Consider the following 25160-nt stretch of genomic DNA (forward strand, 5'->3'; position numbering starts at 1 on the left):
CTGGCTTTTTCGTTTTTAGTCCTTTTACCCCTAAGACGGTTTAGGGGAGTCTAAGTTTGGGTGGTAGGGTGGGATTTTTGTTCCTCCCCTCCCCTCCCTTCCAAATCTCTATTTAAGTTCTCTTTGCTACCATTTTTTTTCATGATCCATCAAACAGCAGTACAGCACCTAAAAGACGTCCTTCTTGGTGAATTGAGCGACAAATTACTAGTTGCTAATGAGAAATAGAAAACTTGGCGTCGCAAATCTAGTTCGGTAAATAAATTACTGCGTATCTATTTACATAAAGCATTAACCAAATTGATTTTCCATACCGGAGACACTTAAATGCAAAGTACAGGCCGAGTTACGTCATTTGACATAAAAGTCAAAACAAGACAAAGTGTGAAGCCAATTTAACCGGCATGTCACTGGTTTTATTGGACTCTACTCCAACTTTGACTGTGAAATGAGGCAAGTGGGTGTATTTGAGGGGTCGTATGGCGGACACTTTTCATATCAACGTCGTTTACTTAGAAGAAGGCTATTTTTGTTTGAAATCTCCTTGGCAAACAATAGCCTCTAAGCAGAGTTGTTTACCCCTGTAGGACATGTACTATCTTATGCATGCGCAGTTTGGTGACAAAAGTTGCTCTCTGCAAGAGACGACCACCAGGTAAAAGGTACAAACCCTTAGTTCTGCTTCATCACGTCTAATTATTACGGACGCCTTTTCAAGTCAAAGAAAAACGAAACAATTCTTGACTGAGCCTTCGCTTTCCAGACAAGGCTGTTTAATCTTGAACGACTCTGCGGGTCTTCAAAACTAGTGCCATACAGTTCACGCTCCGGTACCGGTTGCAATTGGTTTTTGACTGCAACGCAGTTTTCGGTAATCGTTGAGGTTTGTATAACGAACTATTGAGGTTAGTCTGAGAAGTGAACTGCTTCAAAAGGCAATTCATTAAGTACGCAACGGGATACTTGTGCTCATACAAGGCAAATTATGGATTGAAAAGGATCTATTCTAAAACAAAACTTCGCAGTCGGGTCTGAACAAGTCAGCCGTGGCTACGGGCCGCGGCTTTTATTTCTTAAGTAAATATTTCCTTCAGTTCGATGGAACGTCCGAAAACATGAAATAATTTCCATAGACGAACAAATTAACTTATCGTTTAGAAGGTTGAAACCCTTAAAAATCTCTTGTTTAAAAGAATTAGAGGTGGAACTTTGAGGAAAGCAGTATTTACTTATTGCCACGGTTGGAAGTTTGTCCGACAAAGATGCCAATTTCTTCGTTTCACGGATTAAGAAAGAACTCCGTTCCAGCAAATTCGTGGAATAGCACCAGAACTTCTACTCAGAGAAACCCTTCGTGCAACAATCAAACAAGCAATAATGCAAGAAAAAGACACTTCGGTGTGCCGCGATTATGGGACAACGAATATGACGTTGGGTTTGCGATAGACAGGGAGGAAGGTGAAGTTAGATATTCCAAGGGTTACCCTGATGGATCGCGAATTTCAAGAAAACTCTCGGCAAGTTCTCGACCCAGAAGCGCGCGCCTCGCCGATAGAGGCCTAAAGAGGCGCGATACTTTCCCGGCGCGAATTGGTGCATCGCGCATGGAAGGACAAGATTACAAAAGAAGTAAGAGCGATCCGTCAATTACTGCAGAGAAGAAGCGAAGAAAAAGTAGCGGTAAGTCTCCCAAAAGGCCATCGTCTCTTTGGACAGCCGGAAAGAGGGGAGAAAGTTATCCGTCCACTTTGCGCAAGAGGAAGGTAAGTTGCTAAAATGTATTCAGGTTTAGGACATAAATTACTTTAACTTAAAAAAAAGTAATTGAAAAAGTTTTCTCGATCAGGTAAAGTAAGTTCTCAAATCAACAAGAGTCGGTCATGTTTCAATTAATTGTACTGATTCTAATCTTCTCTCTGAATCTTAGTTTTCAGTAATTTAATCTAATGCCAATTTCAAAACGTTACAACACTCGGTCAATCAAAGGTGTTATATCACTATATCAGCAAATGATCGATTTCAGGTTCTCACGCACATGGCTGAGTGAACACACAGAAATAAAACAATTGAAAAATTGGCCAATGACCTCTTTTTATCAATAAATATAAAGGTTTGCAAAATTCAAGTTCAAGACGAAATTCATTCAGTCGCTGTGACGAATGAATCACAACTCGATCGAAACAGTATTCAGTAAAATCAACACGAGCGTGCACGCACACATAATTTTTTGTCACCTTATTTAGGTCTATTTACATCAATGGTCAGGTCACCAGGCAGTACTATTGCTCGCAAAATAAATAGTAAAACTTCGTGTACCAACAAAGCTGTGTTTTTATGCTATTTACATCGGCTCAAGTATAAGTCAGCGGATGAAACCATATTGTCATTTCATTCGTAGCAGGGTACTGATCAAAGACTGGCGTAACTTAGCTAAGCGACAACAGGCGGTTACAGCTTTCCTTATTCCCACTGTGATTTCTTTGATTATAAACTCCGAGTTAAACCGATAAAGAATAACCTATCTTCACCGGGAAATTTCATCCTGGAACACTGGCATGATATTGCTGGGGCCGAGATGGAACAAAAAAAATAGCTTTCTCGATAACCCTCGCTCTAAACTAGCAGAAACTAGTAGATTTTATTAATGGAAAAATATTTTTGGGGTTAGTGGCACTTTAAACCGGCCGGCGAAAAGCGGCTGGTAAATTGAGCTTCCGACTCGTAAGGCAGCCGGCGGGCCAAGGTTCAAATGCCGATCAATACACGAGTTTAACGGTGTAAATCCTATGTAGGAATACAGTGTAAAATGCTTCAATAATTAACCTTTTGCTCATTTTTTCCATCTGGTTATTATTCTATTTTACCAGGAGCATGTGAGCAAAGGAAATTTCAACACTCTGTAATAATTCCAATAGTAAACCCCTCGCTAACATTTGTTCAAAAGTGCTTTTTCGAAGGGATTATTTTCGGTTGTGTCCTCGTGTACCGGTTAACGAAAATTGCGTGACCAAGGTCGACTAAAAGATACACCGGTCAACCAAAAGATAACGCGACAACTAGATGGCTTAATTTAATTTCCAAAAAAATAATTTTTTCGGAATAGCAAGTTGGGGAATTTTTATTATGTTCATGGGCCAGTTGGGTCACTTAGGCCATCTGAGGTTGTTAGGCCAGCTGGGATATAGATTTCTGCGCCGACTGGGCCAGCTGGGTCATTTGGACTAGTTGGGTCATTTGGGGCAAGTAGGTCATTTGGGTCAGCTGGGTCATTTGGGCCGGTTGGGTCATTTGGGACAACTGGATCATTTGGGCCAGCTGGGTCATTTGGGCCAGTTGGGTCATTTGCGGCAGGTAGCTGGGTAATTATTTGGGCCATTCGAGACTTGTTAGTTGCATCCGCGAAAGCCCTGGACACTCCTCGCCCCAAGCCTCGCTTTGAGCGCGGTTAAGCCTCGTTTAAAGGTAAAAGAAATTCCAAGATGGCGGAGTGATTCCATAGCACTTGGCGATGAAAATCACTCAAGAATTGTTAAGCTGTGTGCAGCAAAATGTGAAAATCTATGAAGATCGTTTACTTCAGGGGGAAAAGGTGGATGGACCTGTAATTGTTGAGCCAGGGCAGCATTTGAACCCAGACTTTAGCAGTGCCCCTAACATTGGCGATTATTTGCATCCCAGAGTCATCATTTGGGACCCGTTAGAACAGCATCATTGTTTCAAGAACGGATTCACTTGTCCTCATTATGACCACGGCCATCTGACGAGTATACTTACTCCTTGTAAGTGGAAAGATGGAAAGAGTGACCGAGATATGCCACGACAAATTTATTGCGTAAATGGTCCTATGTTATTGGTAAGCCGCGTGTATCGATGCACTCAAGGACACGAAATCGCCGGTCATGACCCCAGACTACTAGAGAACATACCACCAGGTGATATTAAATTTCATCTTGGTCACAAGTTAGGATTTACAGCCGAGCTCTGTTCTTTGATTTTCGCATTGGCTTCAAGCGGACAGCCATTTAATGAAATTGAACTGTTTTTAGCGCAGAGATACCTGGACAACTTTGCTGAAAGACAGTGTAGGTACGCAAGACATATCACTACATATCTAGAGAAAAATCCGTCTTTAGACAAAGAGAAACTTCCAAAATTCCCTTCTTTTGAAGAGTGGAGACCAACACCTAGCACGGATACAGTTCATCAGTGCTTTCTGTACATTTTTAAAGAGAATAAACAGTTTTTTAGGCAAAACATGAGTGAGAAAACAGCGAAATGGATGAGTGCCGACCACACATTCAAAGTTGCTGCAAACATTGGATGCATGCTCCCAGATGGATCATGGTCTACGCAATTCGATTCCCTGTATATTGTTTTAAATGAAGTTGGCCAAGTACTCACGTACAAACTAACAAAGGGTACTGCAATGAGTAGGGTGGAGGACATATTGAAGAATTTAAAGTGTAGATTTGATCAACAGAAAGTTACTTGTGATACAATTTTTGTGGATGACTGCTGCAAGGTTCGCAGCAAACTACAGCAGATTTTTCCAAATCTGTCAGTTAAGCTTGACTTGTTTCATGCCATCCAAAGAGTTACCTCTAAAGTGCCAAAGGACAGAAAGCACTACCTGTCCTCATCTTTCATAGATGACTTTAAAATGATATTCAGAGCTGATGCAGACCAAGGTGAAATGAGGGAGATGGAGACACCAGATGAACAAACCATAATGAGTAACCTTGAACGTCTCACACAGAGATGGAAAGATATCAAATATGACACTGGGGAGGCTGTTTTGAATGCAAATGTTATGCATGAAATAGTGAATTTGAAGGTACATATCGAAAGAGGCTGTTTGTCAGGTATTCCTGTTGGTGGTGGCTCTACCAGAAATGAAAATCTGCACAAAAACTTGAGGGCTGTAATAGCCCGGTCAAGACTTGGTTGTGAATTGGCTGAGGCATTATTGGCAACCTTCTTTTACATCTGGAATGAAAGAAGAAGTGCTTCTGAGTTACCCTCAACCTGTGTAAGGCCTATCTTATCCTACAGAGCAGCACTAGAAGATCAAGGGTTTAAACCAACAACTGAAAGGTTTGGCATAATCCCAGAATCAAGTGATCCTGGAAATGCCAGTGTACCCAGTGCATATGACCCTCAAGTCATGCAGAGTATTTTACTTGAAATGTACGATAACAACACTGCTGACTGTCATGACACAAGCAATGATGGGTTCACTGACAGCGAGCTAAACAGCATTTTTTGCCAGGCAGTGAACATGTCTGTTCTTTGCAATCAGCTAAGGTCACTCTGTACAAATCCCAGGTTGAGTTTCAAGCTTCTCTACTTGATGCCCTGCAGCTTACTTTTGTTCAGTAACTCCACATTCAATACTGAGAAAGTTGCTGAGCATTCTGAAAGGCTAAATAAGAATCTACTGGGTTACAACCTGAAGCTTGCCACAGAGACCTATGGCTTGCCAGCAGATAGCATTTTTCTCAGCATTCTAAGCCAGCTAAAGGAAATCTCAACATCTTCATCTACTCTACAGAAGCATTTGTGCTCTCTTGGAATTTCATTGGCAGACAGTAGTGACCTTAACATTGTGAAAGAATTGCGGGAGCTTGTTGTCAATGAGATGCTAAGCAATCCCCAAAGGTACAAACATGCCCTGTTGTCACCAAATGAGGATTATGAAGAGGAAGTAAACAAATACAGAGAGTGTGGTTACTTTTCAAGTAAGTGGACATGCCAATTTGTATGGGTTATTGACCAAGTGTGAGTTCAAGATGATTGGATATTGGCCAAGTTTTTTTTTCTGTGTGTTTATGGACTGAGACAGAGTCAAGGTCCATAAACACGCAAAAAAAAAAAAAGAACAAGGCCAATATCCTGCCATGTTGACCACACAAGCTTGGTGAATAAAGGATTTAGTCTATGGCTTTCACGGAAATTTTTCCTGCGGACATGGTGGGTAGCCAATCACAGAGCAGGATTTGATTCATCTTGCCCACTCACGAAGCTAGCCATATGATAAGACCTGATATTGCAAGGAACATGGGAACAAAAGAACTATTAAATTATATTAAGTGGTACCAAATATCCTTTAAGGTTTTGCTTAAATGGGACAGATCCCACATCCCACATCCCACATCGCATCTTTACACGGATCAGTGCTAACATTAGATTCTATCCTTTCATTGAAAACTTACATCCTCCTGACTGCAAGGATGACTTGAGTGTAACTATGTAGGGATTTACTAAGTTGAATGTTTTGGAATAATACACCAAACTTGTCAATTTGAATAATGCTTTCCAGTAATAATAACTTCTTGAAACTGGAAAATGTGTTCTCAAGTACATTAATATATCTTTTTTGGTTGTTAAAATATTTATTAGGACACATTTGACTACTTCTTTCTTTTTCCATATTTTTTCATATTATATATCCATTTTTTATAGATGAGTTGGGGAATGTCCTTGGAATTGGTCTATCCCAGATTCTGAGGCTGAACATTGTCTTTTTCACATCACTGGACCACATGCCAGTGGTACCAGTTTCCCCGTTGTTGCCTTGTGTTGCTACTAAAGCTCTTCTTCTGGGATACAGTGTTGGTCAACCAGAATTATATCACTGTGTGGTACCTTTGGAGAATGTGAATGAGTCCATGCCACCCCATGTAAGTTCCACAAGTACATCTAGCAACACTGTACCAAAGGAACACCTGCCAGAGCACTGTTCGTGTGGTCGTGGTTCTGCTAAGAAAGATGGAAGAAAATTCTGTCTTCAAGTACCAAATGGAAACAAGAGCCGGTGTAAGTGCTACAATACCATGGCTGGTTGTTCCTATAGATGTAAATGTGTTGATTGTGGGAACCCTTATGGCAGTTCCGAGGCTGCCAAGCAGGCATACACACACGTAACAGTTCCTAGATACAGACCAAAGCAAAAACTGCAAGAGGTCAAAGAAAGCACATCCAGTCTAGATTATTTGATCAAACAAGGTTTAAATCCAGTCACAGGGTGGTCTGAGGTGGAAACTCTTACACTAGATTGCCTTGTGAATGTTGCCACATTGAAAGGTATTAGCATTGAACCTTCCAAAGTGCATGAATACTATTCCAGACTTCATAACATTTTAAGTAATGTTGGAAGTCCCTTGCAACCAAAGAAAGTCAAGCAAATAGAGGGAAAACTTCAGTGCATCAAGAAAGTGGCTAAGGGTTTTGAAGCCCTTTACAAAAAGCAAGTTGAACTTAACTGGTTCTAATTGGACAAACCCAGTGAGTCTTCAAATGAACCAATACATGATGTCTGTCATATTGTATTTTCCCAACTAATAAGGCCTTGTTAAAATTGGTTTTACGTAACATGTGATTCAGGGTATCATTGTCGCGGTTTTGTGGGAGTACTTTTTTCTTCTTTGTTCAAGGTTTTGTTGTGCCTGTGTAAATACATCGCACTACAAAGCAATACAGGTTAACTGTTTAGAGGTTTTGCAAGTATCTGGTTTTCTATTGCAATAGGCCATTTTACAGTTGCATGCTTGGCTACCTGGCCATGAATGCAAGCGAGGCTGGACGTGACCTTGCTTTGATACAGACCTCTCTGCTTTTCTCTTGTAGATGCCAACTAATTAGCATAAAGACAACTTGATTTACACAACAAAAGTAGTAAGGCCTGTATCAAAACAAGGTCACCTGCAGCCTCGCTGCCATTCAAAGGTCAGGTCACTAAGCAGACAACTGTATAATGGCCTAGTGAGCTAGCAAAACACCCAGATTGTTAGATGAACATTGTAAATAGTAAACATTGCAATTTACCCATAATTTGAGTGAACAACAACTTTTATTTTCATTCAATTACTTAATAATATATTATTCTCTGTTGTGTTAAATTTAAAAAATATATATATTGCATCTTTGTATAAATTAATGAAAGAACTGTAAAAATACAATAAGTAAATGAACTTCAGCATTAATATTCTTAAACTATCCTTCACTACCACGATTACTTTGTTTCAATTAGTGCTAAAAAATATCAATATCAACACACTTATGTATAAAATTAATCATATTCTGAAATTGTTTTATTGATATATACATCTTCCACTGTCAGGAAACATTAACAAAAATATGTTTCAGGTGAGATTGCTCAGTATGTTGATTACATGTATATTCAGGTTAATATTATTGTTATTACAAGAGTTGTATTGCAGCATTATTAAGGCCTCTAGTTTGCAACTCTATTTTGATGTTGCCAAGAATGCTTCAATCTCATCCTTTTGTGGATGAGCATCCATGACAGTTTCCTGCATGTCTGCTGTTATCTTGTCATCTATTTTTATAAAAGCAAGCCTGTATTCTTCGGGTGTAAGGCCACAGGCAGCAATAGCGTGTAGGCTTACGGCTGTTGGAAGTTTCTTAAGAAAAACTACCAATTTGTTAAGTGTCAGAACTGTACCAGTCCCAGTATCCTGTAAGCTTGCCATGGCTTCCTGGACAGCTTTACTGCTTGGCCTCCTTGTCGAGGAGTAGCTTCGTACCACTCTTCGTGCACATACAAACGGTCCAGGTAGACGCAGAATTCTGTTTTGTATATCCTCACTAAGAACTCCCACCTTGAGTCCCATTGATGACCTTTGCAGACGGCACGACTGTAAAATAAACGTATTCAACTTAAATTAAAATAAGCCTTGTTAAGTCATCAGCAGTGTTTGAATATTGAGTGCATATTACATGTAAGGGACATCTTCGGTTTAAATTCTGTTCAATTTATTTTCTATTGTCTGAACAAACAAACGGAATAAAAAAATTGAACCTGTTCAGAAGTTTTAAAGCAAACATAGATTTGAATCCCAAAATATACATTGTACTTGGGTTTCTCTTTACCAAATCAGAAATTTCCACAATATAACAATAATAATAATATACCTTTTTTCAATTGGGCATTTGTGGAAGTTTCTGGGTACCTCCCTGGTTAATCAGGCTTGTTTGGAATTTTCACATTCTAAGCATGAGTGATGGTGTTACACATAAAGCACTGCCTCATCCCCAGTCACCCTCCCCCTCAATAGTAAACATTTAATTAGTAACCCACAGGAAACACCACAAGCAATCTGGCTTATCTCCCTTGCTACCTTCAAGCGGCCACTTTAGCTATATGAAGCTCAATCTTGGTCTCCCAATCATTATTTAGCCACTTTTGCTATGAAAATAGAACACCCTGTGGAGGATGAAGCATTAAACGCCCACCCTTGTCCAGGATACAGTCATTTCCCTGTCGCCATAATACATGCCTTCAAATTAACCAACATAAAAACCTCCCAAGTTAAGAGCTTGTAGACCAAAACAGGTTTAAAAACATTCTGTTGAATACAGTGGCATGCCTTTCCGACAATGGAATGGAAAAAACCAACCAGAATGCAAATTATAAACCATTATTACTATTCTTGTTTACAAAATCTCACCAGTTCTGAGATTCCCTTCATGGTCTCAAGAGTCTCAGTGAATGTTATTGCCATTTGCATGGTCTCTGCAGTTATTGCTGTTGGTGTGGTACCTGACTCTAAATCAAGAGCTTTGGTTAGGCGGTGGTACAGCACATGCATGTTTAATGCAACACGCAAAGTGTTTTTGTATTTCTTTGAACCTGTGGAAATAATTCCACAAATGCCGGCACCTTGGCTATCGTCTTCACTTGGTTTGCTGTACTTGAAGAAAAGTTCCTTGGCAGTGGCAGTCAGGGTATACTTTAGAGCTGGTGTCGTGTTGTGTTCCACATAAATCTTTTCGAAGACATCCCCAAGTGATTTCACAGCAAACTCATCAAGGGAATCTGAATTTTCTGCCATGGCTTCCAGGTCAAGATCTTCTGATCTTCTTTGATAAAAGAACAGCATTCTCTCTGCCAAGCCATTTTTGGAGGCTACAATTTTTGGCCATACTGACTCAAGGAATTGCTGGGGGGTGGTAAAAGCGAGGAGGGCTAATTTGGCAGATGTAACTCCAACTCGCTTGCCTTTTGTCCCTTTAAGTACATACCAGAAATCCCCATCGTAGCATTTGCAGAGACGTTCCATTGAGAGACTCATCTGAGATGTTGACTTTCCTTGATGTGTCAGTCTCTGCAGGAGTGAGTATGCCTCGTCGACACACAGGATTGGCACAGTTGAGGCTACAAAAATGAATTGCAATGTTATAATTTTTATTATCAATTTGGTTATACTTGACAAATTGTTTACTAAGATCTTGCTTGGTAGGTGAATGTTAGTTAATTTGAATAAAAATTAACCTAACTACTAAAATTCCCTAATCTACCCACCTACCCTAAAATGGAAGTAAGTTAGGTCACATGTTTAGTAATGCTTGTAAAGAACAGACTAACAATTAGGTACACAAATTCTGTTGCATTACTAACAAACAACTTAACATTTTTAAAAATTATAGTGAATATGATAAGTGAAATATTCATATTTTTTTCATTGGTATTGTCTTTTATTTGTTAAGGCTTCCATTTCATTTGTCACGCTATCTTGTTGTTGACCCTGTGTCACACAATTTTCACTGGGAAATTCCATTGCCTTTCATGTTTATAATACTAGGGTGCTTACTACACGCAAAAAAAATAGTTAACAGTGTCTAAAACACAAACCTCCCAGAAAATGGTTGAACAGGCCACTTGATGATGTCTCATCTATGACAATGCTGGCTTGGATCTTTTCTTCAACGTGACCCACGATAGGCTCAACGCATCCCTTCTGGCAAGCTGGTGTTTTTCCCGTTCCAGAAGGAGCAGTAGCGATAAGATGAAGATTTGCCTTCTCCTCGTAGGAGCCAAAAAGCTTAACCGTTGTATGACCAAGTAAAGAACTCGTAGACACCAAGGAAGAACAAAGCAGCATCTCGCTCGTCGTGCCATTGCTGCATGCAAACGCCGAAAGCCATTGACGAACACGTTGGGGTACAATTTCGTCGATAGAAAGTCGAATTTGGCCCAGCTGAGATTCCAGTTCTGTGGTAGAAGTGACATTACTTTGTGTGTCCATAATGCTCCGACGAAAATCGAAAACTAGTGGGTTAGGACCGTTTAAAGTGGCTATGTACGTTTTAAAGCGTTTATATAGCTGGACGATGGCGGGAATAATGCAGACAGGCGCGTTGGTCAGCGGATGTGTTCTGGCGGGAAAAGTTCGGCCCTTAATGTCCCAACTGGCCCAAGTGACCCAAACTAAATGACCGGGAATAATGGCCTAAATGCTCCAAATGGCCCTAATGACTCAACTGGCCTAAGTGGCCCAAGTGACCCAGCTGGCCTAAATACCAAATGGCCCAAGTGACCCAACTGGACTAAGTCGCCCAGGTGACCCAACTAGCCTAAATGGCACAAGTGACCCAACTGACCCAAATGGCCCAAGTGACCCAGCTGGCCTAGGTGGCCCACCTAGCCTAAATGGCAAAAGTGACCCAACTGGCCAAATAAACCAAACTGGCCATCCAAACATTTTTATGACTCAAGCCACCCTATCTTTCGGTCGACTAGTGTCCCGAATTTTTTGTTAATTAGTTTTCACACTATGTTTTGGTTGGTAACGCAATTTTCGTTAACCGGTACTTGGTCACGCAATTTTCGTTAACCGGTACACGAGGACACGACCTTATTTTCAGTGAAGGGGAGGTGTTTTCATCGGAAGGATTTCTTTCGGCCTTATTATCAAAATTTCAATCGACATTCTAAATTCATTTTTGCTAAAAGCACTTTGCGAACGGAGGCTTTTAGAAATGGGAAATTGCAAAAAAATGTGACAACCATGCATGCAAATGCTTATTAGAGAAATATCTACTTTTTGATCTCAAATAATAGCCCGGTTTTCATTGGTCGCCGACGAGCACCCGTGATCTGTGCTCGTTCAGGGGTGTCTAGCTGGATGACTTGCGGCATTTTGACCAGGGCAGAAATTTTGACTCTGCCGTCTTACGTGCTTCGGTACCCCAGCGAGATAATTGTAACTCTCTTACTGTAGCAAGGAGAGGTTTCTCCAAACGAAGCGAAAGCGAATCGCCTGAGAAGTAAATATTTAAGAACAGGTAAGGTTTCAGTTGGCTAATTGACGGTGTTGATTTCGTCCGCGATATCATAGACGTATAAGCTTACTGATATTTTTCATGTAGAATTTTATCAAGTATAAAGCTTTGAGTGTATAAGCGTGTTAAGCTTATTACATACCAGTATTATCACACATGTTTTTAAAAAACTTATGTCATGTCTCAAGATCCCGGCACGATTCGTGTTAAGAACCAGTTGGTTATTGCTCGACGTGCTCGGCGGACCGTGCAGTATGCATGGATTGTTATTGATTATCGCACTGATTTCCTTAAAGCCCTTTTGTTTAAGATAAACTTCGTAACTGTGCTAATATTGTTAGGAGCCAGGTTGTATAGAAAATTCTTCGTGGGTGTGAAATGTTTAAATAAAGGTAGGAAGTAGACCGGGTGGAAAATCAATTGGTGCGACCTGTTAGCCTGTGTTTGAGTTTCAGGGTACTTCATCTCGTTCACTCGAAATACAAGCCGGCAACCTTACATCAGCTTTGGTTAGTGTCAGGTAGCAAAGAATTTCTTGCATAATTGTAGCCAAGATATTGCAGTTTGCCTTGTATCTACTTAAAAGGGTTAAAAGTTTTAATATTGATATGTGCACCTTCGATCTTGGCTCAGAAATTTTATGAAACAGGTAAGACGAAGCACCCAACGCAAATGTCAACATTTTAATGTTATTTCTTTTGATTACCAATCGTTGTTGTCATAAAGATGTAGTTTAATGTTTGCTTACGAGTAAATTTATATGTTCGACTGAAATTTTTATTGTTTTTTGCACGCTTCGACATTCTTATTATTGCCGCAGAAATACGACGTTGCTATAGCGAATATGTCGATTTTGTTGACTTGCCAAGAAAGTCACGTTTATTCAGCGTTTACAGTGAGTGTCACATTTCATTGAAACCATTAGCAAGCGCATAGTAATATCTCTTTTCTTCTTTTTCCCTCATTTAGGTCAACAATTGTTTATCTCCGCCATCTTTTTCTCCGCCTGATGGAAGTTTAAATGGAAGCCCTTCAAGGAAACGGCCAAATCAAGGAGACAGAGTCGTGTGTATTTTGAACAAGAAGCCTCAGCTTGGAATTCTAAAGTACATCGGAACAACACATTTTGCCGACGGCGAATGGTGTGGAATCTTATTAGACGAAGCTTCTGGGAAAAACGATGGATCTGTGAAAGGAGTGCGATATTTTCGATGTAAGAATAAACACGGAATATTTGTTCACTCGCACAAGGTCAAAGCTGCCGATGATATTACTCTTTCTCGATTAAATTTGCTGGAAAGCCCTTGCAGTCCACAATCAGCCGAGAGAAAGGTCAGAACAGGTGTAAATAGCGGGCAAAGCATGTCTTCGAGCGACGTAGAAATCGTCCGAGGCGGCCACATGGCTTTTAAACATCGCGACGTCAAGTCTCTGAGGTTAACCAAGAGGAATCGTTCAGTGTCCTTAGATAGATACCTATTTCTTAAAGCTAAACAATTGGCCAAGGGATTTAACATATTATTACACAACGTGGAAAAGGACGGGAAAATAAACACCTGGGACCAGAATCGATTAAATCGATGCCGCTCGCTGCCTAAAATTACCAAAGAAAACTTGTGTGATTCAAACGAGTATTGTTTGAACAGTGACATGGCGCCTTTGGAAAAGAACGTTTGCCAGGGAGAACGGATATCCAGTGGAGGCGGCAAAAAAGTTGATCTTTATAATAATCCCGCAAAAGTAACAGATGTGCTCAGTTCTGCAGAGGGAGGGATGAACAATTTGAGTAAAGAGAATCAGCAGACATTTTCTGAGAATTCCCCATCAGTGAATTCCTTAAATAGACCAGATGGTTTTCATACAAGCCAAAATACCTCCAGTGGAGGCACAACTGCTCTGCACAAAGTGGGACATGCTGTTTCCTTGGACACCCATCTCATGATCAAAAAAGGACAGCTGACCATCTCAAATGGCAATGATGACGACATCTCCTGTGTGTCACATCTCACCAACAGAGAAGACCCTTTCATACAAGGGCGACATTGTAGCTGTCCCAGTCTGCATTGTGCAGACCACTTTTCAGAGTCTATTACGACATGCTTAGACCTGGGACGCACCGAACGATCTGTTATTCCTGAAGCTGAGGATGACTACAATTTAGAAGGTATCCATTCTCATGAAACTCATCATAGACCTTTAGGATGCTCTCACTCACAGTCAGAAACACTGGAAAAGATATTTCAGAAAACTGAAGTGGTAAGGAGTAAATCTTCCTGTTCAAGAGAAGCTGACCTGACACGCGCAGGTAGCTGGCCATGGTTGACACCAAGTCCAAAACAATCGCTTAGACGCTACAGCAGTAGCAGCAATATCGACAAGTGTGGTGCCTTTGGAAGAAGCGGAGATTATGAAGATGTGTTTGATGATGGACTTACTACACTGTTAACACCTGTTAAACCAATATCAGATGACACAGCTAAAAGGTGTCTTGATATACAAAATGTTGACAGTGTGCCGCAAGGTGGTGCTGTAAAGAAAGCAGGAAAGTCCCTGCCAACAGAATCCCATGACCATCCTGTTGACGCAGATTCCAACTATGCTGACAGCCTTTCTGGATCACAGGCTTCACTGTCATCAACAGGAACAAGCGAAAGCAAAGGAAAGAAGACGTCTACAACAAAAAGTATTTCTGGCTCTGTGAAGAGTAGTTCTGGGGCTAAATCTAGAGCAATACCCATAAGAAATAACAGTGTGTCAAAACCACCACCACAGCAGAAACAATCCAGACTGGAACAAATGCGCCAGCAGCAAAACTGCAGAGTGTCATCATCCAGCTCAACTGGTAATAAATCACAGCTTCCAAAAACAACTACAGCCAGTACAGCAGGCAGCAATGAAGTTAAAATGCAGAAACGGCATACCCTGGGCACACTTCCGGATGTGAAATCGTTTGTGCCTCGCCCTTCAATAAGTAAATGGCCTGTGAGTGGTGGAATACCTGAGCAGTCTGCAAAAGATAAAGCAAAATCATCAAACCTTCCTGTTAAGAAGATGGCTACACCATCACAGATTTCAAAACCACCAACGTTACTTAAGTTAGAGAAGAAATCTGAGACGGCTTCTATTCAGAGACGACATAGTTCTGCTGCAAGTCGGCCACCAGTAGCCCCTATTGTTAAAAGAGACTCTGGTTTGGTACGGTCTGATTCAAAGGCACGCAAGGTCAGCAGGTCGGCTGCCATTCCTGCAAAGGCCTCGACAGGTAAAGAGAAAGAAACAAGTGCTGTCGGGCAGAAGGTAGTAGGTGGCCAAAATCTTGGTGCAATTAAAGCCCCAAAGGGATCAGCTCCAGCATCTGGATCCAAGCCACAAACATCACGTGTGATCAGGTCAAGCAGTTCTGTTAGAGGTAATGGGCAATTTTCTTGTGTCATGGTAATCAACTACAGTCTTTGTAGCTCTCTTAAGAAATTTCACAGTAATTAACAACAGTCTTTGTAGATTTGTTAAGAAATTAATGTTCCATTTGTATCCAGGGACAGCCAAAATTGGGCAAGGCCATTATTTATGTTGCATAACTGCATGGAATTGCCCAAATTACTTGTTAATTTGGACACTATCCAAATTAAGAATTAATTTGGACATTTTGTAAAATAAACAAGTAATTGTGCCTGTTTGTGTGGGAGGTTGGGCTGGTAAAATAATTTAATTGCTTTGAATATTTAGATTTGTAATGGTATGGAATCTGTTTAATGTGGACAGTGTCTAATAAAAGACATGATAAAGTGTCTATTATGTGGGTTTTTGTAAAGTGGGCTCTTAGAATAACTTAGGACACACACAGTTTCTGATCTGGTAGCAAGCAAAGGAAATACTGTAAATTTTATTTTATATCCAAATTATTTTTAGTTTGTTAAACCATGCCAGACAACCACGAAAGGAAGGAATAAGTGGATCCCTTGCTTTAAACTGGCCAAACAGGCCACAATATTTTTTACTTGTATTTAATGTAGAACAGTAAGTTTTCCACACATGATTCATAATTATGTGACTCCCTATGCTATTTTGAGTGATAAATGAGTTTTGGTTTCATTCTCCAGTTACATAAAAGTATGCACAATTTTGGTATACATTGTTAATTTAATGACAGTGAAATTTGTTGTAATTTTGTTCTAAAAGATTCTGTATTCTAATTGGTCAATTTTTGTACAATCAATCCTATTAATGCATATTAATTTACCAACCATTACCATAAGCAGTCTTTTTGTCTCAATGGATAATTTATGTGTGGTAAAATTTCATTCATAATTAATATTTACTGCATGGGAATGGAATTTTTATATCTGAACTTTCATTCTCAAGAAAGCAGGTTGTCTTGATTTTGTGCATGTAGTTTCTCTCATCCAGATGGCAATGATTTAACAAGGATATGAGAGAATTGGAGTGTTTTCTTTTTAAGTATTTTCGAAAAAGAAGAGAAGAAAAATCAGAATTAAGCAAAACCAGAAGTGAACCAAATGTTGTTACAGGTAAACATATGGAGACTACTGGAGATGCAAAGACAGACTGTCATTCATTGATGGATGAGTTAATTGTTATCACATTAGTATGTTGGTTAATTGAATAGATCAATATTTTTGAGGTACTCTCAAGCGGTGAACATTTTTCACTGCCCAGAAGCAATATTAACGTTTATATCAACCCCTATTGTCATGTACTGTTAATCTAAGCCTTTGACAACTGCTTGACATAATTCGTTTGCCATAATAATATTGATGATTATTATTACTGTGCGCCAAACCTTTTGTCCCAAAAGCCATAAAATACTTAACACTGTATTCTCTTTGTCTGATCAGTAAAAATAATATTAGTCATACTAGACAGAATTTTGCTGCTGACATGATATTATATACAACAATCAAAGCCCATATTTACATGTATGCCTAAAATATGTCTGTTGAACCATATTCTTTGTTGTGTGCAGATTCACTTACAAGGCAAGTAAGCGTGATATGTTTGCAAGATGTTTGTACTTGGTTTAGTTTGTTTTTGTATGCAAAAGTGTCCATGAATTGTGATAGGAAAGTTTGCTTTTTGGACATACAGGGAATCAGTGTGATAAAAAGCAAATACATTGTAGATTTTGAGTATGATTAATAGTATTCCTTTTACTTACAAACTTATTTTGCTTCACAGCAAAAGTGGGAATACCTTCAAAAGAAGCCAACAATCAACCTTCATCAGTTTCTTCTAACAAAAAGCCATCGCAAACAGTGAAACAAACTCCAAAACAAACTCCATCAAGTCAAAAGCAGGGAACCTCTAAACTACCAAGAAAGGTCTCGGCACAGCCTAGCAATGCTAGTGACAGTATATCGGTAACTAGCAGTACCAAAGACCAAGATCTACTTGACGATCTGCTTGATTCTGAAGCAGAAGTTGTGTCAGCACGCTCTGAGCCTGTAAACCATGATGCTATAGGTTTCTCAAACAGATATTTTCAACAAGACAATCCATCACTTAATGGTGACATTCCTTTTGATTCAGATGAAATTGATGCCGCTAAATCAATGGTAGCTGGTTCTCCTTTCGATGTACCTTGCAGGATAATGCCACCAGATATTTTGAATGAAACACCATACCTGAGCCAGCATTCTGTTGGCATTCAGGTTGAGGATGATAGTAATTTGAAAGCTATCAAAGATTTAAAGGAGAAAGGCCAAAATCTTCATGATCTAATAAAGCAGAGAACGGAACTTTGCTGGCAGCTGCAGAATCAAATTGATGATAACAATGTGGATTTTGTGGCAGCGTCTGTCATGATTCTAGCAGTTGTTCATAGGGTAAGAATGCTACTCATGAAGTCTTAATGTCATTGCAGTTTTTGTTGTCAGAATGTTTTTTCAAGTTTGGAACTTTGTGTGATGGATGTTACTATTATCACTTTGTATCACTAAGAACAGAGAGAGAACTGGGTATTTTGCCTGGACCTTTCTACTGTCCAGAGAGGTGTCATATTAGAGAAGTATCTATAGTGGTCATCAATTTGATTATTCTCCTTATGGTCATCATCATTATCATTTTTGTCACTATTTCCAGTATTTTAAGTGGTAGAGTCAGAGGCTTTGATCTTACAAATTATGTTAACCTTTGGCACCAACTGTCAGCTGCTTAAATGCAATACCAACATATTAGCATTCAGATCACTTTGAAGTGGCTCTATCCAGCTCTTAAAGGAAATTTCAAATTGACATGCATTCTTTTACAGAGTACTTTCCTACTTACTTGCTAGTATTTGCCACACTGCTCTTCCTTTGTTTTAGCCCAGTGCCCTTGTCAGACTGGATTACTTATCATTAGGTTTTGTCACTGTAATAGAATGACATATTGTCTCAATAAATTTAATTAAATAATTGCAAAAATATGTGTTTCGATTGAACAGTCTTAGAAACTCCCAGCCTGAACCATTCTTGATTTTTTTTTAAAATCTACAGTTGCTGTTGAGTAAAAAATACAACAACCAACTACAAAGAAAAATAGAATCAACTTTACAGGAGATGAAAGTAATTCAGGAGAAACTTGGTAAGTTAGAAAAACCTCTGCTGCTTGCTCTGATAATTCACAGCCAATCTCAGAGCATAAATGACTGTATAAATTTGTGAAAAGCAAACTAAAATTTTCACTTTATATCTTAATATTGGTCAATATTCCATCTTATTACCCAAATTTTCAAATCTTCACTTCGATCTTAAGATCTTAGTTTTTTCAGCAGTAATCATTACATCTTCAATTTCTTTGGAAATACCCACAGGGAGACTCATATTAACTTGCTGTTCATATTCTCTTTGATACAGTTGAAGAGGAAGCAAACAGTGTTAAATTGCAAGAAGAAATGATGTATCAGAGCAGTGAACATGCTGTTGCCATAGAAACCTTGAAGGCTGACTATGAAAATGTCCTGGAACAGACAAGTTCAGAACTAAAGAGAAAACACCAAGGAGAAATTACATTAGGTAGAGTAATTTAATAATTATTTATCCAGGGGTTTCATTAATGTTGTCAACAGGAGGGCTACTGGTTCACACAAGTGGGCAAAACTTTTTCAGCTGAACTTCTTTATAAGGAAAACTTTCCTTTAGATGGTCAAACCAAGTGGGCAAAATCATTTTCTCAGCTGGTCAATTTGCTAGTAGGTGCCTGGCCCTTAAATATGAAACCCCTGATTTATCACTGAAAATTGATTTAGCATCTGTCCAGCTTAGTGTGTTGAGAGTCGATATCGACTAGTCTAAAATTGACTGTGTATGGCCAGGGTAACTGAGTTGTGTTCATGGGCAAGACACTTTCCTCTCAGAGTTTGTTGGTCCACCCAGGGGTAGTCTTGGTACTGACAAAATAGTGCCATGGAGTAACCTAAGGGGCACTATGGTGTAGCATCTCATCTACTGGATATGGAGATACCCCAAGAAAGTGTGGCTTCTTAGGATATAGACTTAACCTACCTGCCTACACAACTTAATCTACCTACCTACCCTTATGAGTACCTACCTATCCATCTACCTGCCTGCCTGCGTACCTCTACTTACCTATGTATCTACCCAGCTACAAACTTACCCTCTTGTCTACCTGACTCCCTGCATACCTGCCTACCTACCTATTTCCCTACCTACTTATTTGCCTTCTTACCTTAAGTTTAACAAAATAATCTAGCCTCCAAGCCATCAATTTCTATTGTAATTAATTTTGCATTTCCTAAATTATTTCAGCCCTTGAGACACACAGATCACAAGTTCATGAAATGAGACAACAACAGGAAAAAGAGGTACAAGGCCTGTAGATCATTTGTGTTTTGGTTTGGTAATTCACTTTACAAGGTCCTGGCAAATGAGACCAGGACAATAATGATTAATTTTAACTAGACTTTTGATGTGAGTCTCACTGCCTCAGTCATAGCGGCCATCTCTTGTTTGTTTTAATCAGTTGTCTGAGATGAAGAAGGCTCATGGTGATCTTATGGCATCTTTGAAAGAAGAACACAGAGATGAAATTGCAGAATTAGACAGCAAACATACTAGTGCAATTGATGGTAAGCTGATTGCTCGTTAGCTGTCACAGTCTATCAATGTAACACAGACACTTTCTTTTTTCCTATGGTGTCCTTATTACAGTGTTTAGCGTAATTTTGGCCTAATCTCAAAAGTGGGAATCAGCCCCGGGTGGGGGTGGGAGGTGCTCCCATAAAAAATGGACGTGGGTGTTTGTCGTACCTTTTAGGAGCCCTTTTGATATAAGAGTCCCCCTCTCCCTGGGAATCAGAGTCAAACTTAACTTGAGTCTCAGAGTATTTCAGCCCAAGTAACTTGATTAGGAACTAGGCCATCACAAAGTGCAAGAAGTGAACACACTATTTTTGATTTGTAGAACTTGTTGAAGAACACCAAGTGGAGATTGAAACCATCAAGGCTGACTATGAAGAACAGCAGTCAGACTTCAAGGTAGGACTGCTTGCACTGTTCAGAGTGTCATTTGGTAATTGTCCTGTTAGTTAATGAAGGCAGAAAAATTTGTTTGTAAATGTGATGATGATGTTTGTCACCTTTTTTTTCTTTTTCTCCTTCCTTGTTTTCAGGAAAAATATGACAAACTAGTGAATGAGCATGGCTCTTTGAGTAACAGGCTTCTGCAACTTCAGGATGACAATCAAAGGGACATTGAGACCAGAATTCAGGTTGCTATTTAACAATTAGATTATGAGCTTGAGATTTCTATGAGGTGATAGTTGATGAGGCCAAAGGCCGAATCAACTATTGACTCATAGAAATCGAGAGCGAATAATCTAATTGTTTTAGTAGAATTCTAACTGAAATAAACGCAAATTCTGGTTTCCAATTATTTTTGTACATAAATATTAACCTTCACGCATTGGCAAAATCGAACGGACTGAATTGTCATTGGAAATTTGCAGTTGTTTACGAGCATGCACTCATTTTTTCAATAATTTCAAGTTTTTAAAGTCAAAACACTGTTAATAACTGTCTTTTAATCTTCTCAGGAATTTAATTATCCATTTGCATCTAAATGTTCCTCTATAACTTCGGGAAAACAAAAAAACATGGCCATTTTGTAGACAATCAACAGCTACTGCACTCTAATGACTGATAGTCTGTGAGTACCTCAGCCAATCAGATCGTAGCATTTGTACTAGTATCCTAGTAGAATTCTACTAAATAATGATTTTGTTATTAAAAAATAATCCTTACTCAAGTTTTGTATCAACAGTTAAGAGGACAAGTTCCAGTCGAGAACAAAATATTGTCTGGAGTTCAGTTGTCATTGTTAGGTTGCAAATCAACTTGCTCTTTTTTGGTGTGGCAAAGTTTGGAGTACTCACAAACATTTGTCTTATTTTTTATTATTTTTGAATGATAAGAATTTAGGACTCTGTCAGTGTTTCAACAAAGTTGTTCCAGTTAGTTGTTTCAACAATAATTATTGTATAGCACTGCAAGTGTAGAAAACATTGTCTTTCTTAATTATATTTTGAGTTGTTAGTCATCAACAGGCTCTGGTTTGTTCAACTGTGATCATTTTAGGAGGCCGTCAAAAAGTATGAGTCATTACCAGCAGAACTTGAGAGCATAAAAGCCGTGCTGGAGATGAAGAATGAGGAAATTAAACAGCTGAGGAAGGAAAAGTTGGAAAAGCATCTGGAGGTAAAAATCTGTGTTCCTTTTAATAATAGTTATCAATCATATTGTTATTTCCCTGCTCAATGTCCAGATTAACCAAATCACACAAACGGATTGGTTGAATAAGCAGTCTGGAAAGTTTTTTTTTTTTTAAATCTGGTAGGTCACTTATATTTTCATCTGGCAATGGTGGTGCAAATTGGGCTCCATTTTTGCAACCTTTTCAGTGCTTGGCCGAGGATGTAGAAGTTAGACCTTTAGTTTATACTTAAATTTTTGGCTCATAAGTATTCCTTTAAACCTTAGTTTATTAGAAAACAAAAACTATTGGTTTAGATAGAGTGTCCAGGAAAAGTCTTGGAATACTCAAAAGATAAGTTGTAGAATTTTCTCTTCCATCTTCCAGAGATTATCTATTAACTTTACTCAATCCAGCTGTCCAAAATTTTAGCTTAGAACTGTACTTACAGCTCTGAAAAATGTATTCAAGTTGAGGATAAGCTGTTCCTTAAAAAAAAAGTGAACCAAGAAACAAGCCCATTAATTTTACAGACTGTTAATGAATATCTTTCAAATCTGAGCATATTATTATGTTGGTTAATAAGTTGCTAAGTTATCATCAATTTATTTTTGTGTACTTTTTATACAGCTGGAGAAGCTTGAAGATGTCATAGCGCAGACAAAGAAATTGCAGCAAGAAAATGAATCATTATCATTTGTAGTGGAGTCAAAGTCCAGGTTTGAGAGGTGTGCACAACCTTGGAGTATAATTTTTGTGATAAAAGTTTAGTTAGATTTTATTTACATTTATGTATAAACATGTTTTATTTCTGATTCCCGGCAACATGTGCTCCCATCAAAACATCTAGCATTGTGATTCCCTCCTCTTCCCTACCCTAGCCCTGCCCCCGCCCCCCACCCCCCCAAAAAATCTGTTGTTGTGAGTAAGATTAAAATGGATCTGAGAATCATGAAGGTGACTTAGTGATGAATCTACCTCCTGCTGCTTACATCTCTTCAGGTCTTAAACACACCTTTGTGATGAAAATGTTAAAAAAAAATCTATCAGTTGAATCAAGTTGATTTATTGATACCATATTTTGTAAGAATCCAATAAAAATTTAGTTCTGCCTTCTGCTGCTGACAAATGTTACCCTATAAACTGACCTTTACAAAGTTTTGATTTTTTTTTCTACTTAATTTCAGGCAACTTTCTGTTGAGCGAGACACATTAAGGAACAGCTTAGAAAGAGAATCTGCAAAGAGCAAGAGACTTTCCTTGGAAAATGAAGAACTACAGTGGCGTCTGGTGAACAGTACAAGTCCACCTGGTACTCCAACTGACGAGGGTGGCCCAACGGCAAAACGAAACAGCTATCGCCTCTCGGCTAACTACCCCGATGTTGAAGCTATAGATGAATGAGGGTACTCAATCCTGCATTTAAATATCCTTAAAATGTCTTCCCTGCTGTATAGAATCAATTTGATTGGGCAAGTCTGAACACAAAGGACCAAATGAGAAGACGTTCTTGATGTTCAAGCCAAAATACCCTGCAACTAAGGTGTCTGGTTCTTGCCCATGCACAAAAATGTTAACCAAATGAAAACCAATTAAAGGTATTTATCAAGAGAAATGACTTAGACTTAACGTCAAATCGTCAATACGCTTTTTTTGAGCATAATTTTCGGAATCGATAATCACTTGTGCAGTGGGAAATGTTTTCCCAGGCGACTATTTCAAACACTCATTCAATCTTTCTCTTGCAAATGGGAAGACCTTTGTACATCTTTTGGAGATTATAAGTGATTTTATAACATGTTGTAGTTAGCTTAGATTCGTAACGTAAAACTAAGATGGGTTTTAAATAATTTTACCCTACTAATAACAATAGCCTGGTAAAATAGTAAAAATTTGCGGGTTTGTTCTAAATCAATTATTAAATTATCAGCAAATAAAAGTTTTATGAGGTAATGAGAAATGAAGCAATATACATAACACATTAAATGAAAGAATTCAAGCATTTCATTAGTAACACAAATGCAAGGAAATTTTCAATTAATTGTACAAGAATAGGAGTGACTAGCCAGTTTCAGTTCCCCAATATTCTTTACCCAACTCATCAATATAATATACAAAGCAGTGCAAATTATTTCAGAGATCCCTAGACAGTAATTATTCCATCTCTGTTGCCACTAGTCATTATGCAATATTCATACAGTGTTGCTTTAAGTAAGTTAATTAAAATTTTATTTTGCTAATGCTTTTCTTTATAAGAAGATTATTTTTGTAATTGGAATTGTAATTTAAGCAGAGTGCTACCACACAATATTGCTGTCCACGTGAATTATGAGTTGTAAAAATTTTGGTCAAGAAATGGAAATGTAGAGGAATAAAATGGTGTGCTTACAGAACAAGGATCATATTGAATTTGCAAGACACAGATAAATATATTAATTGATGATTAATTTTTAGGTAGAAATAGATGGTGTCTAAATAAAGTTATGATGTGAAGAATTATCTGTGCAGTTCCTTTCTTGTCTGAAAACTTCAGTTAACCCCCCCCCCCCCCCCCTGGGTAAAGGTCCACCGTCCCTTTCGACTATAAGCCCCTGGTTATAGTTAGACCCTCCTGGCTATAGCCACAACCACCCATCCCTAGTTATATAATCATTGTCCATACCACTTGCAAGACTTCTGGTTGAAGCCCACTCTGTGCGTTGTAGGGAATTTTAGCAACGACGACGGCGATGGAGGGGACGACGCCTTGTAAAATAGAATTAATTTTTACCTTCGAATGTTGCAACTGTGTAAATGTGTTCAGTACGCCTATCGGTCTAAAACCCTGTTCAGGCTAAATATGCAATGACAGCGTTCAATTCCAAAAAAAGATACGAAAAATTAGCCATTGCGGTTCGCGTTTTCCAAAATACGTAGAAGTTAGTCATTTCACGTTGTTGTTTTGGAAAGGACGGCTAAGAAATGTACCAAGAATTATAACGCACGTTTTGTTTGGTGAGACTCTCGTCGCCGTCTCTCTCGTGGTTTGCTAAAACTCCCTGCTCGGGAGCTAGAGCAACAACGACGGCGACCCCAAAGACGACGTCTTGTAAAAAAAATACTTTAAATTCTTCGAATTTCGCAGATGCCTTGATCTGTTCAGTGGGCCTACTTGCTCAAGATTAATATGTAATGCCGGTGTACAATTCCAATGAAAATACGAAAAATTAGCCACTGTCATTCACGTTCCCCGAAATACGCAGAACTTAGTCATTTCACGTTGTTTTACAGAGGACGGCAGATTAATAACGCACGGGCACAGCCACTGTTCTACTCGTTAACTTACTTGTTTTTGTGGCGTCCTCGTTGCCGTTGCCGTCGTGGTTTGC

At 39.0% G+C, this 25160-nt stretch overlaps 2 protein-coding genes across 3 annotated transcripts; one reads left to right on the forward strand and one right to left on the reverse strand.

Annotated features, from left to right (window-relative positions):
• The first annotated feature begins 580 nt into the window (after positions 1-580).
• Positions 581-24291, forward strand: LOC145497325 (uncharacterized). 2 transcript variants are annotated; one of them, XM_081477149.1, is made up of 12 exons: positions 581-1763; positions 13054-15493; positions 17281-17927; positions 18579-18666; positions 18939-19097; positions 19851-19906; positions 20065-20170; positions 20506-20579; positions 20714-20812; positions 21678-21797; positions 22423-22520; positions 22980-24291. In XM_081477149.1, exons 1-12 carry the CDS (start codon positions 1263-1265, stop codon positions 23194-23196), a joined length of 4605 nt encoding a protein of 1534 aa, XP_081333275.1. In that variant the 5' UTR covers positions 581-1262; the 3' UTR covers positions 23197-24291. The 2 variants fall into 2 exon arrangements, with proteins under 2 accessions (XP_081333275.1, XP_081333276.1); XM_081477150.1 differs by lacking the exon at positions 581-1763 and adding an exon at positions 12634-12733.
• LOC145497436 (uncharacterized) lies at positions 8247-11526 on the reverse strand. Its single transcript, XM_081477240.1, has 3 exons — positions 10655-11526; positions 9471-10177; positions 8247-8657 (listed from the first exon to the last, which is right to left on the reverse strand). Exons 1-3 carry the CDS (start codon positions 11046-11048, stop codon positions 8247-8249), a joined length of 1512 nt encoding a protein of 503 aa, XP_081333366.1. The 5' UTR covers positions 11049-11526.
• Positions 24292-25160: the final 869 nt, after the last annotated feature.

This window comes from Orbicella franksi, chromosome 9 (assembly GCF_964199315.1).
Source record: "Orbicella franksi chromosome 9, jaOrbFran1.1, whole genome shotgun sequence".
Classification (NCBI taxonomy): Eukaryota; Metazoa; Cnidaria; class Anthozoa; order Scleractinia; family Merulinidae; genus Orbicella; species Orbicella franksi.